The sequence below is a fragment of the Tinamus guttatus genome, unplaced genomic scaffold (genome assembly GCF_059628265.1).
Source record: "Tinamus guttatus ecotype Peru unplaced genomic scaffold, ASM5962826v1 Tinamus_guttatus_pri_ptg000194l, whole genome shotgun sequence".
NCBI lineage: Eukaryota > Metazoa > Chordata > Aves > Tinamiformes > Tinamidae > Tinamus > Tinamus guttatus.
The window spans coordinates 793896-807005 of NW_028288728.1; the positions used below are offsets into that span (position 1 = coordinate 793896).

A 13110-nucleotide genomic window follows, 5' to 3' on the forward strand; every position below is an offset into this window, starting at 1 on the left:
GATATTAAATTCATTTCAATAAGCACTGCGTGCGGGACGCCCTCCTTGGCGCTCGGAGCGGGGCCGGCACCGAAGGGGTGCGCGCGGCCGCGGGCAGGATGCGCCGCGCCGGGGAGGAAGCCGCCGGCCACGGCGCGGCCGCTGCCATCCGGCCTCGCGCAGGGCCACCCCCCGCCAAATGCAGCCCCCAGGCCCGGCCACCCCCAGGACTTTGGGGTCCCGTGGGAGACGGGGACCCTCAGGGGTCCCTGGGGGTCCGGCCCATCCGAGGTCTCCGCAGGTTCCCACCGTCCCCGCATGTCTGTGCCATTTGCTGCAAGGTCTCCGTGGTGGCACCTGCGGGTGCCCGGGGCGCCCTGCGGATGCTCTGGCTGGGACGCAGCGCGGGGCAGCACCTCCAGTACCCTGGATCCGTTGGGGTTGCAGCTCTGTGCAGATCCTGGGGGGCACAAACCAGCCCGGGGGGCACAGCTTTGGTGACACAGACACCGCGGGCACCGCCGGGGCTCAGCACTGGGGTGCCCGTGGTGCCCACGGGTGCAGCTCAGCTCTGGGTGCCACTGGGGAGCCCAGGGGAAGCCGGGGGGCCGGGGCTGGGTCCGGTGGGGCGGGCAGGAACTGGGCGAGCTCCGGCCGGGCCGGCGCTGGTGGAGTTTCCGACACAGGAAAAAAACAAAGGAGCCGGGGCCGGGAAAGGCGGCGGCGGCGGCAGCACGGGGGGCCCCGGCCGCGCCATGGACGGCGACGGCAAGAAGGGCAAGAAGGTGGGTGCAGGGCTGGGGCTCGAGGGCCACGGCCCCGCAGGAGCCCTCACGTCCCCGCTGCCGCCAGGGCTTCGTGTCACCCATCAGGAGGCTGGTGTTCCCCAAGGCGGCGCGGCGCCCCGCGCCCCGCGGCACCGGCCACCGGCGCCCGCTGCACTCCGTGCCCCTCTACCCGCCCGACTACCTCATCGACCCCCAGATCCTGCTGCACGACTACGTGGAGAAGGAGGTGAAGGTACCGGCCGGGAGCGCCGGGGCAGGGAGCGGCGGAGCCAGCGGAGGGGATGGATGTGGCTGCCCCAGGGATCTGCGCCTGGGCAGGACCCCATGGCGAGGGGTCCCTGGGGTGTTGCAGGACGATGGGTGTCCCAGGACAGTGGGACCTCCCTGGGGTGCTGCAGGACAACGGGTGCCCCGGGGTGGCCGGCGCCCTCCTGCCCGGGCTCTTGTCCCCGCAGTTCCTAGGGCACCTGACGTGGGTGACGGCCTCGCTGAACCCCTCCAGCCGCGATGAGGTGCTGCAGCTGCTGGACACGGCCAGGGTGAGGGGTGCGCGGGGCGGCGGTGACGGTGGCATGGCAGGGTGGCAGTGACATGACGGGGATGGTGGTGGCACGGAAGGAGTGGTGGTGACATGGTGGGAGTGCTGGTGGCACAGTAGGGGCTGCAGTCACATGGCGGAGGTGGCGGTGACATGACAGGGGTGGCAGTGGCACAGCAGGGCTGGCAGTGGCACAGCAGGGGTGGCGGTGACATGGTGGGGGTGGCAGTGACAGGGCCAGGGTGGTGGTGACATGGTGAGGTGGGGGTGGCAGTGACATGGCCGGGGTGGCAGTGACATGGCAGGGGTGGTGGTGGCACAGCAGGGCTGCAGTGGCACACCAGGGATGGCAGTGACACGATGGGGGTGGCAGTGACATGGCGGGGGTGACAGTGACAGGGCCAGGGTGGTGGTGACATGGTGAGGAGGGGGTGGCAATGGCACGGCAGGGGCCGCAGTGGCATGGTGGGGGTGGCAGTGACATGGCCAGGGTGGCAGTGACAGGGCCAGGGTGGTGGTGACATGGCAAGGTGGGGGTGGCAGTGACATGGCCGGGGTGGCAGTGACACGGCGGGGGTGGTGGTGGCACAGCAGGGCTGTCAGTGGCACAGCAGGGCTGGCAGTGACACCACGGGGGTGGCAGTGGCACAGCCGGGGCGGTGCTGACACCGCGGGTGGCGCTGGCCCGCCGGGGCCGCGCCGGCCGCTCGCCCGCAGCAGCTGCAGGAGCTGCCGCTGCGCACGGCGCCCGAGCAGGACGGCATCCTGAGCCTGTCGGCGCGCTGCCTGCTGCTCACGTGGCGCGACGACGAGGAGCTCATCCTGCGCATCCCCACGCACGAGATCGCCGCCGCCGCCTACCTGCGCGACGACGCCCTGCACCTGCTGGTCCTCAAGACGGGTGCGGGACCCCGAGCCCTCCCCGGGCACCCCCGGCCGGGGCCGGGCACCGCCAGGGACGCGGGGTCTGGCGGGGGGATGCTGGAGGCGCCTGCTGCCCCCTGCCCCCTGCCCCATCCATCACCACCCGCTGCCCCTGCCCCACTACAAGCCCCGCTGCCTCCTGCCCCATCAACCACCACCCACTGCCTTTGCCCCACTGCCCCCTGCCCCACTACAGCCCCCACTGCCCCTGCCCTGCTGCCTCCTGCCCCATCAACTGCCACCCCCTGCCCCCTGCCCCACTACAGCCCCCGCTGCCCCCAGCCCTGCTGCCCCCAGGCCCATCGACCGCCACCCACCGCTCCAGCCCCACTGCCCCTGCCCTGACACCCCCAGCCCCATTGCAGATCCCATCACCTCCAACCCCATCATCTCCATCCCCACGGCCCCAGCCCCACTGCCACCCCATCGCCTCCAAACCCACCGCCCTCCTCTCACTCCCCTCAACCCCGGGGTCCACTACCCTCAACCCCGTGCCCCTCATCCCACTGCCCCCAGCCCCACTGCCACCCCCAGCCCTGCCTCATCCCCGGGGTCCCAGGGCATCCCCAGGCCGGTCCCCAGGGCTGCGGGGGCCGGCGGGGAGCCAAGCGCAGCCTCCAGTGCCACATCCCCGCTCTGCTCCCCGTGCAGGGCTGGGAGTGGACGCGGTGCCCGCGGGCGGCCTGGCCGAGGCGGCGGGGCCGGGGGCGCCGGAGGCGGCGGGGGCGGCGGCGGAGGGTCGCGCGGGCGGCGCGGCGCGGCCGGGCGGCCCTGCGGAGCGGCGTCACACCATCTGCAGCCTGGACTGGCGCGCGGCGCGCCGCGGGCAGGAGGCCCGGCGTGGCGGCAGCCTCGAGCGCCCGGCGGCCGGCGGCAGCTGGGAGCGGCGCCAGGGCGGGCGCCCCTTCGGCAGCTGGGAGCGGCGGCAGCCGCGCGGCGGCGGCGGCGGCGGCAGCTGGGAGCGCGGCAAGGCCTACGGCAGCTGGGAGCGGCGGCACGCGGGCGGCAACCCGCTCGACCCGCAGGAGCCCTGCGCCGGCGCCTACTCCAACCTCGTCATCCTCGCCGTGGCCAACAGGGTGAGGCGGCGGGGGGCACCGCGGTGGCCGCGGGGACACCGGCCTGTGCCCAACGCCCGCCTCTGCCCCGTGCAGGACGTGGCCGAGGAGTCCTGCGCGCTCATCTGCCAGGTCTTCCAGATCATCTACGGCGACCAGAGCATCGAGTGCGTGGACCGCGCCGGGTACCACTACACCTGCACGCCCGAGCGGCCCTGGCTGCGCAGCCGCAGTGAGCGCCGGGGACCATGGGGACGGGAGCGGCGGCACCGCCGCGGCGGGGGCACGGCCGCGCGGGCGCCGTGAGGCGCTGCCGCCCCCCGTCCCGAGCTCGGCTCTCCCTGCCCAGGTGAGAGCTGCCGCACGGACGGGACGTACGGCTACGACGCCGACTTCAGCTGCTGCAGCTCCTTGTAAGGCTGCGTCCCGGAGCCCTGTCTGTGGGGTGGCCCTGTGCCATGGGGTGGCCCTGCCCTGTGGGGTGGCCCTGTCCTGTGGGGTGGCCCTGCTCTTGGTTGAGTGGCCCTGCTCTGGTGGGTGTTCATGCTCAGCTGGGTGCCCGTGGCCCGAACGAGGATCCATGGCCTGGACTGGGTGACCGTGCTCAAGGTTGGGTGTCTATGCCCAGGCTGGTGTCCATCACCACACTGGGTGTCCATGACCACATTGGCTATCCATGTCATGATGGGTTTCCAGGCCTATGGTTAGTGCCCATGCCATGGTGGGTGTCCATGTCATGGTGGGTGTCCGTGCCAGGCTGGGTGTCCATGCTAGGCTGGGTTTCCATGCCCATGGTGGGTGTCTGTGCCACCGGGTGTGCCCATGCCATAGTAGGTGTCCATGCCAGGTTGCGTGTCCTGTCCATGCCATGCTGGGTGTCCATGCCACGGTTGGTGCCCATGCCAGGCTGGGTGCCCTGTCCATGCCATGGTGGGTGTCCGTGCCATGGTGGGTGTCCATGCCACGGTTGGTGCCCATGCCATGGTGGGTGTCCATGCCACGGTTGGTGTCCATGCCAGGCTGGGGGTCTGTGCCAGGCTGGGTGTCCTGTCCATGCCATGCTGGTTGTCCATGTCATGGTGGGTGTCCACGCTAGGCTGGATGTCCTGCCCACACCATGCTGGGTGTCCATGCCATGGTTGGTGCCCATGCCATGCTGTGGTGGGTGTCCTGTCCATGCCAGGCTGGATGTCCATGCCATGGTGGGTGTCCATGCCATGCTGGGTGCCTATGCCAGGCTGGGTGTCCACGCTAGGCTGGGTGTCCTGTCCATGCCATGCTGGGTGTCCTATCCATGGTTGGTGCCTATGCCATGCTGGGTGTCCATGCCATGGTGGGTGTCCTGTCCATGCCATGCTGGGTGTCCGTGCCATGGTGGGTGTCCATGCCATGGTGGGTGCCCATGCCAGGCCGGGTGTCCATGCCAGGCTGGTGCTCACCCAGCTGCAGGGCGGCCCCAGCGCTGCCCACGGAGGTGCCCACGCGGGGCAGGGGGCAGCAGGCTGGGCTGCGCGGGTGAGGGCCGCCCGCCCTGATGCCGCCCTCCCGCAGCGACGGCTCCCACGACACCTTCGAGGCGCACTACAGCGGCGCCTCCTCGCCCTCCTTCCACCAGTCCCACCACAGCCTGGCCACGGCCGGCAGCGGCAGCGACCAGAGCAGCGCCGGCCTGGAGCAGCTGCAGGACTACATGGTGACGGTGAGGACACGGAGCCGGGCACGGCGCCGCGGCGTGAGCCCCGCGCGCGGAGCTGCCGCACGCCCGTCCCCGTGCCCATCCCCGTGCCCGTCCCCCAGCTGCGCAACAAGCTCTCGCCGCCCGAGATCCAGCAGTTCGCGCTGCTGCTGCGCGAGTACCGCCTGGGGCTGCCGGTGCGCGACTACTGCTGCGACCTGCTGCGCCTCTACGGCGAGCGCAGGAAGTTCCTGCTCCTGGGTGAGCCCCGGCCCCGCGCGCCGCCCTGCCCGCCCCGCGCGCGGCCTCATGGCGTCTCCCGCAGGGATGCGGCCCTTCATCCCCGACCAGGACATCGGCTACTTTGAGAGCTTCCTGGAGAGCATCGGCATCCGCGAGGGCGGCATCCTCACCGACAGCTTCGGCCGCATCAAGCGCAGCATGAGCACCACGTCGGCGTCGGCCGTGCGCAGCTACGACAGTTGCTCCCTGCGCTCCGAGAACGAGTCCTTCAACCGCATGATCACGGACATCACCCACGACATCGAGGCCCTGGCGCGCGACGAGGATGAGGACGACGAGGAAGAGGAGGACAACTACCTGTGAGGGCTGCTGGCACCGCAGGAGGCACCGGTGGCTCCCTGGGATGGGGCCCAGCTGGCGGCGGTGTGTGCTGTAATTAGTGCAGATTGCAATTAAACGGCAGGGCGGGGAGCAGAGCGGGTCCTTCAGGGGTCTCAACCAGGGTGCGTGAGGCTGTGTCTGCTCCGCTGCGCTGGGGTGAGAGGCAGCCACGTGTCGAGCCCGGGCACCCGGTGCCTGCAGGACCAGTACTCAGAGCAGGACACATTCCGGCACGGGAAGGGCCAGCTGGGGACATGCTGGGAGCCTGGAGTCTGTGCCACCCTATCGGGAAGGGAGCTGGGGCCGGCTGCCCCAGTCATGGCCGAGGGGTTTGGGCTCCTTGTCCCTGGCCAAGGTACACATGCGCACACGCGTGTGCACACGCACGAGCACGCGTGTCCCTGGGGTGGCCGTGCATGGCTGCCCTGGACCCCTGCTCTCTCGCAGCGCTTCCCTGCGCGCTCGCGACGTGGGGCCGTTTTGCAAGAGGAAACTCGCGCCCGGCCGCTCCACCTCGACTTCCCCCTGCCCCGCTCCGGCCAGTGGCACCGGGGAGGCAGGGGGTCTCTGGCAGCGGGTGGCAGTGGCCCCAGGGGGAGCGGGACAGCAAGCGGGTGCCCTGGCTGGGCGAGCGCAGGGGCTGCTGTGTGCGTGGGCGCGCGTCCGGGCGGCCGCAGATGTTGATTATTGCAAAACCACTGAGCATGCAAACTGCATGGCGCTCTCCTCCGCTTCCTGTGAAGCGCATGGGTTCGGCAGGGAGCTGAGGGGACGATCTTGCCATGGCCACCCAGACGAGGTGCGCGGGGTGGGCGGTGATGCCACCCCACAGCCCTGCCAGCAAACGGGAGCCAGGGCGAATCCGTCGCTCCCGACCTGCCACAGGGACCTGCGGAGATGCCGGTGCCCGGAGCACGGCTGGGGGCCGGGACCGGAGACCGCCCGTCACCGCTGTCACCAAAAGGTGCCCCGGGCGCCAGGGCCGCTGCCAGCGCTGGGGGCGGGGCCTCGCTGGGGGAGGCGGGGCCTCACCGGGGGGCGGGGCCCCGGCTGCTCGTCCCGGTGCAGCGGGAGCAGCGGCTGCCCCGGGACAGGGACGGGGACGGGGACGGGGGCAGCGGCGGCGGCGGCGGCGGCGGCGGCGGCGGCAGGAGCCCGGGCCGGCGGTCGGAGGTGAGAGCGGGGCGATGCCCCGAGCCCCACGCGCAGCGGGGCTGCAGCGGGGCGGGAGGCTCCGACGGGGATGCCCGGTGCCCCAAGGGGATGATGCCCGGTGCCCCAGGGGGGTGATGCCCGGTGCCCCAGAGGGGATGCCCGGTGCCCCAGGGTGCCTCGGTGCCCCGTGCCTGCGGGGACAGCCCCGGGCGCGATGCTGCCCCGGGCAGCAGCAGTGCTGGTGCTGTCAGGCGCTCGGGGATGCGCTGTTGGCACGTGCCAAAAGCCCCGGTGCTGCCGTGGGCCGCTGCGGTGCCAGGGGCTGCTGAGGCTCCCCGGCTGTGCCGTGACTCCGCTCCCCACAGTGGCATGGGGCTCACTGGCAGCTGGTCACCGTTTCGAGGCTGTGCCAGGTCTGTCCCCAGCGCCGCGGGGTCCCTTGCTGGGGCTCCTGGCTTCCTCTTTCCCCTCTACCACCCAGCTCCTTCCTCTGAGGTCTCCTCCGGGCAAAGGAGGCCTTTTCCGAGGGCTTTCCCCTTGTGCTGCGCTTTCTGCAGCGCCTCTTGCAAGAGGGAGCAGGGACAGGTCCCATGTTTGCCCTTGGGGGCAGCCAACGGCTGCGTGCGGCAAGGGAGGGCAGCGCGGGGTCCTGCAGGTCTGGCACGGCACGGCATGGCACAGCACGCCGAGGGAAGGGACCTGGAGCCAGAGCACCGCAATCCAGTGTTGCTCTCGCTGCCCTGTCCACGGCTGCACAGAGGGGACGCAGCTCGGGCCTGGCTGCTGCTTCAACGAGCACCGCGGGGCCGTCTGCCCGGCTGTGGCTCCTGTCCACGAAAAACAGCAGCGGGGCCATGGGCGCCCGCCCCGCGCTCACCTCTGACACTTCTCTTTTCTCGGAACAAGATCCCCTTTCTTTCCGCACTGAGGCTCTGCTGGGCTCTGTGGCCGCGAGCTGTCCCCGCCGGATGCCCCTTCCCCACGGCACTGCCGAGGGGCCCCGTGCTGTCCCCGGGCAGCTCCCATGGGAGCATCGCTGGTCCGGTACCCCGGCAGCTCTGTGCCAGCACGTGAGAACCGGGAACGGGCTCTACTCCCTCCTGGCTTGTTTGCAGGATGGGTTGTGCAAAGTCCAAGGAAGCGGCACTCCAGGAGAAGGGAATAGAAGCAGATCCGGGCCCCAGTCTCCAGCAGGGCCACTACGTGAAGGACCCCACCTCTGCCAGCAAGGGGGTAAGTGGGAGCTGTGCTGGAGCCGGAGCGGGTGGCACCAGGTGAGAGCGCTTTGCTCGGCTGGGAGCGCAGAGGCCGCCCGGAGCAGGCGATGCAACCCAAGGAATTACGGAGGGGGAAGGATGCTGAGTGGGAACAGCAGAGGCACCTGAGTGTGGGAGAGGGGACACTGGTGCCGGGCAGGTTGGGGCACTGTCGCTCCGGGCTCAGCCACCAGCGTGGGGCGCGAATCCCTGTCCGCTTCCTGCCTGGCCCCGCAGAGCAGCAGCGTCCCCACGGATGGCACAGACGGTGACAGCACTGGGGAGCTCGGGGGACAGCGGTGCGAGCAGAGCCCCGGCGCGGTGCCGGGGACTCCCCGAGAGGACATCGTGCTGGCGCTCTACGACTACGAGGCGACGCACACCCAGGACCTCGGCTTCCGCAAGGGCGAGCGGCTCCGCGTGCTGGAGGAGTGAGTGGCTGCTCCGGCACCATCCCTGATCCCGGTGCCAAGGCATTCCGTGAGCTCGTGTGGTCCCGGCTCGCTTTTTCCCGACTTTCCCCCTTTGCTGAGACCCTGCGGAGCCCTGGGAAGTGCCGGCTTTGTGGCAGCCCCGGAGCTGAGATCCAGTGCTCATGGATACCACTTCCCCCCCAGGTCGGGCGAGTGGTGGAGAGCCCAGTCACTGGCCACGGGGCGCGAAGGCTTCATCCCCAGCAACTACGTTGCCCGAGCCGGCTCGCTGGAGACCGAGGAGTGAGTCGGCCCCGGCAGCCCCTTCTCTCCACTCCAGCCCCGCGGCCGAACTTCATTCCCCATTCCCGCTCACCGGCTCCTTTGCTTCTGCTGCAGGTGGTTTTTCAAGGGCGTCAGCCGGAAGGACGCTGAGCGGCAGCTCCTGGGCCCCGGGAATGGGACAGGATCCTTCATGATCCGGGAGAGCGAAACGAGCAGAGGTGGCTGGAGGGCAGGGGGGAAGCGGCCGCGGCGGTGCCGGCTCCGCGCGCTCCCGCTCACGGCGCCATCCCAGCAGGCTGCTACTCCCTGTCGGTACGGGACGCGGAGCAGGCGCCGGGCGGCCCCGTGAAGCACTACAAGATCCGGATGCTGGACAGCGGCGGCTTCTACATCTCTCCACGGAGCGGCTTCAGCACGCTGCACGAGCTGGTGCAGCACTACCGTGGTGAGCGGTGCCCGCGTGGCGCGGCCCGGGGCCCATGTCCCCGGTGCCCGTGCGCGCGCTGACGTCGCCGCGCTCGCACAGGACAGAGCGACGGGCTGTGCCAGCGGCTCACGCAGCCCTGCTGCGTGCCCAAACCCCGGCAGCCCTGGGAGAAGGACGCCTGGGAGATCCCCCGCGAGTCGCTGAGGCTGGAGAGGAAGCTGGGAGCGGGGCAGTTTGGAGAAGTGTGGATGGGTGAGAGCGCCAGGCGCGCGCGGAGGACGGTGCAGGGTGGGAGGACGGAGGCCGTGGACATCGGTCACCCTTCCCCTTTGTCCGGGCTCCCCCGGGGCCACGCTGGGGTCCCCAGGGCTGTCCCCAAGCGGGGGGATGGCTGACGCCTCTGCTCCCGCAGCCACCTACAACAAGCACACCAAGGTGGCCGTGAAGACCATGAAGCCGGGCAGCATGTCGGCGGCCGCCTTCCTGGCCGAGGCCGAGCTCATGAAGACGCTGCAGCACGACAAGCTGGTGCGGCTGCACGCCGTGGTCACCAGCGAGGAGCCCATCTTCATCATCACCGAGTTCATGGAGAGAGGTGACCCGTGCGCCGGGGCGCGGGGCGGCACCACGGCCCGGAGAGGGACGGGGCGGGCGGCGAGAGCGGCTCCGAAGGGGCTCGGGTGTCTCAGCGTCCCGCGGGGACGGTGCCAGGGAGGCGCTGCGGGCCGACGCGATGCCGCTGGATGCCCCGTCGGGTGCGCCGCTGGCCGCCCGTCATCCCGGCCCTTCCCGCAGGGAGCCTGCTGGACTTCCTCAAGAGCAGCGAGGGGCACCGGCAGCCGCTGCCCAGGCTCATCGACTTCTCTGCTCAGGTGAGGGGAGCCGGGCCGGGAGCGGGAGGAGCTGCCCATGCCAGAGCGGGGTGGGCAGCAGGGCCGGCAGCCTCTTCCTTCGGGAAGCAGCAGGGCCGGCCGTCTTCCCGGCTAGGAGGAAGACCTGTGGAGAGGAAGCAGCACTCAGTGAAAGTATTTCTTTGGGGCTAATATCTATGAGTAGGGCTCAGGGCGCTGCTTTGTGCAATCAGTTCTGCAAATGCTGCCTCGTCACGGCTGCTCGGAGGTGCTGGTCGAAGCCGGGCACGCGCTGAGCTCACCCTGGTGCCACCACAAAAGCGGCAGCAAGGCCAGGGCTGCAGCCCCGGCTGCAGAGGCTGCTGCTGGCTGGCCCCAAGGCTGTGTCAGGGCACGCACACGTGCATGGCAGGGAGGCAGCTGCGCACTGACGTTTTTCCATCAAGCCGCCTCTTGCAAAGCGCCCGTCCCACTCCATAGCTCGGTTCCTTTAGCGCCCAGGTCCAAGCTGGAGCGCTGTGACCACAGGCAGGACCCCGGCGCGCAGGCACGCGAGTCACCGCGCGCGGCCGTGGCAATGAGCCTTCCGCTCCGGCGGTGCCTGTTCCCTTCTGTGTCTGTGGGTAGCACCTGCACGCTGTGCCGGGCGCGTGGGGACGCGCGGCGCCGCTCGGCCCGTCCGCGCGGGGTCCTGCCCCGGGCAGGGCGCTGCCCGCCGCGCTGCGGCCGCCGCTTCCTCCACCTCGTCATAGCAAGAGCTGGAAGAAGGTCACGGAGCCAAGACGAAACTAGACACCAGATGCTGACAGCATCCGGGCTCGTGAAAATTTGGCCCAGATTTGGGTTGTGGTCGTGCGCACTTTTGTTCCTCTCTGCACTGGTCAGGAGTTAATAACTGCACCCAATGTTGCAGTTGATGTTGCAGAGATGGAGCTGGGAGGGTCTTCAGAGCTGAAATGGGTTATATTTCCCCTGGTCCTCCGAAATCCTTATCTGTTCTACAAGGGGCCCCCTGTATGGAGAGCGGGTCCCAAACAGGAGAGTGAACTGGGCTTCCTGCTGGGACTGCCCCGTGCCCGGCCGCGGTGCAGCCTCCGCTCACCCTGCTCTCCAGAGGCAGATAACCCAGAAGCAGTTACTTTTAGGGGTTTTGTGGTATTTCTGAGAGAGCCTTTGCATTTTTCTTATTCCCCTTTTTACAGATTGCAGAAGGGATGGCTTTTATTGAGAAGAGGAACTACATCCACAGAGACTTGCGAGCTGCCAACATTTTGGTCTCGGCAGTGCTGGTGTGCAAGATCGCGGACTTCGGCCTGGCCAGGGTCATCGAGGACGACGAGTACACGGCCCGGGAAGGTGCCTGGGCCCAGCTGCTTGCTGAGCTCACTGGGGATCCCTCACACCCACTCACCAACCTGCAACTGGCAGGGGCCCAGGGAGGGCTGTGCTGCATGAGCAGATACATGACTGGAAGCTGCTCTCATTTGCATCTCTTTACATGTGTCTGATTTGTTTATTGCTTCTTCCCCATATTTCACTGCCATTTGCTCGGTATTTGGGTTATAACTTGTGTTTCTCATTGGCTCTCTTTGTCCAGGTGCCAAGTTTCCCATTAAATGGACTGCCCCAGAAGCCATCAACTACGGATCTTTCACTATAAAGTCAGACGTCTGGTCCTTTGGGATCCTCCTGACTGAGATCATTACCTATGGACGCATCCCATACCCAGGTGAAATGCCTCTTAAAAATCTTCTTCCAAAAGGCGTGCTTCATCTTCCAGGCAGTGTTCATGGTCCCATCCATGGGATCTGCTTCTCCATGAAGTTGGAGTGCAGGAAACAGAGCGAGTGGTGAGAAATCCAAACCAGAGAAATTCAGTGCTCCAAGAGAGTGGCATAAGACAAGATCTCAAGATGATGATTGCCTGAGTGAGGCATGGAGAGGAGCCCAGAGTCTGGGGCAGCCTCTGGTCAGAATGCACCTTTCCTTCAGCTGCATCTACTGCTGGGACAAATGCAGCCCCTGGATGGATAATCAGGAAGAGTCTTGAACCGAGGGACTCCTCAGTCAACACTAGCTCTTCTCACTGACCTGGAAATGCGTGTGAGGTGTAAGCCAGCCCTGGGCTTTTCAGCTTCCTTGAGGCAGAGCTGAGGTCTCCTGTGAGGAGCCCAGGAATGAACCCCAGCGAGTTCAGATTTAGGGCCCCTCTGCACCTCCTGTAGCAACAATAGTCAGATTTGTGTCTCAGCATCTCAGTTGTTTGTATTTTCCCAGGAGTGAAACGAACTCTCCTTCCCTCACCCCTTTCTCCTCTAGCCCGTCCTCTTCCTCCACTCTCTGCACGGTGTCAGTAGGATGGTTTTGCCTTTTAACCCACGACGTATTCACCCAGCTCCTACCCTGCCCTGTCTCTCTAGGGATGTCGAGCGTGGAGGTGATCAGGGCCCTGGATCGCGGGTACCGGATGCCCCGCACGGAGAACTGCCCAGAAGAGCTCTATGACATTATGATGAGATGCTGGAAGACTAAACCAGAGGATCGTCCTACCTTTGAGTACACACAGAGCATCCTGGAGGATTTCTTTACTGCCACAGAGAGCCAGTATCAGCACCAGCCGTAACGCAGAAGCTTGGTGAAGCAGCAGAGCCCTCGCACCGCGCACGCTGCGCTGCCCACGGCCCCCGCGCGCGCACGGATCCCGCGTGCCATTCCCAAGGCTCCTGCGCCTTCCTCATCTCCCAGCCCAGAAACCAAAAACTTCCTGAAATGGCTTTATTGGATCTGGAGGCAGAATGGACCAGAGTTCGGGCAAGCCTCCCTGGGCTGTGCTGCCGCTGGATTAGCTCAGCATGGTTATTCCCTGTGCTCCCTGCGGATATTGGGCTGCTGGGGAAGCCCGTTGCAGGGATGCATGCGGTGGACGGTGTTTAACAGGGAGGGCCTGCCTGCGCCTGCTTCAGCTAAGAGGAAAAAACAAGAGTGTTTTCGATTCTTGAGAGATTTTATCACGCCGGTTTGCAGAAGTAGCGGCTTGGCCTGCGCTGTGCTGGCGCCGCCTGCCCCAGAGGCTCCGCTCAGAGCCGGGCACTTTCCCGCTGCCAGGAACGCTCCGCTCGGAGCCGGGCACTTTCCCG

At 67.8% G+C, this 13110-nt stretch overlaps 2 protein-coding genes across 4 annotated transcripts; both read left to right on the plus strand.

The window, feature by feature from the left end:
- The first annotated feature begins 692 nt into the window (after nt 1-692).
- On the plus strand, nt 693-5568 carry CCM2L (CCM2 like scaffold protein). Of its 2 annotated transcripts, XM_088523651.1 has the most exons (11): nt 693-764; nt 832-1101; nt 1166-1306; nt 2023-2206; nt 2881-3308; nt 3384-3519; nt 3637-3700; nt 4119-4121; nt 4839-4986; nt 5085-5223; nt 5288-5568. In XM_088523651.1, the coding sequence occupies exons 1-11, from the start codon at nt 735-737 to the stop codon at nt 5566-5568; spliced, it is 1824 nt and encodes a 607-aa protein (XP_088379777.1). In that variant the 5' UTR covers nt 693-734. The 2 variants fall into 2 exon arrangements, with proteins under 2 accessions (XP_088379777.1, XP_088379778.1); XM_088523652.1 differs by lacking the exon at nt 4119-4121 and having other exon boundaries at nt 832-999; nt 1223-1306.
- A 2289-nt stretch (nt 5569-7857) lies between these two features.
- HCK (HCK proto-oncogene, Src family tyrosine kinase) lies at nt 7858-12596 on the plus strand. 2 transcript variants are annotated; one of them, XM_088523654.1, is made up of 11 exons: nt 7858-8008; nt 8338-8428; nt 8615-8713; nt 8810-8913; nt 8991-9140; nt 9222-9374; nt 9535-9717; nt 9918-9994; nt 11176-11329; nt 11571-11702; nt 12394-12596. In XM_088523654.1, the coding sequence occupies exons 1-11, from the start codon at nt 7858-7860 to the stop codon at nt 12594-12596; spliced, it is 1497 nt and encodes a 498-aa protein (XP_088379780.1). The 2 variants fall into 2 exon arrangements, with proteins under 2 accessions (XP_088379780.1, XP_088379779.1); XM_088523653.1 differs by having other exon boundaries at nt 7858-7974; nt 8295-8428.
- Nucleotides 12597-13110: the final 514 nt, after the last annotated feature.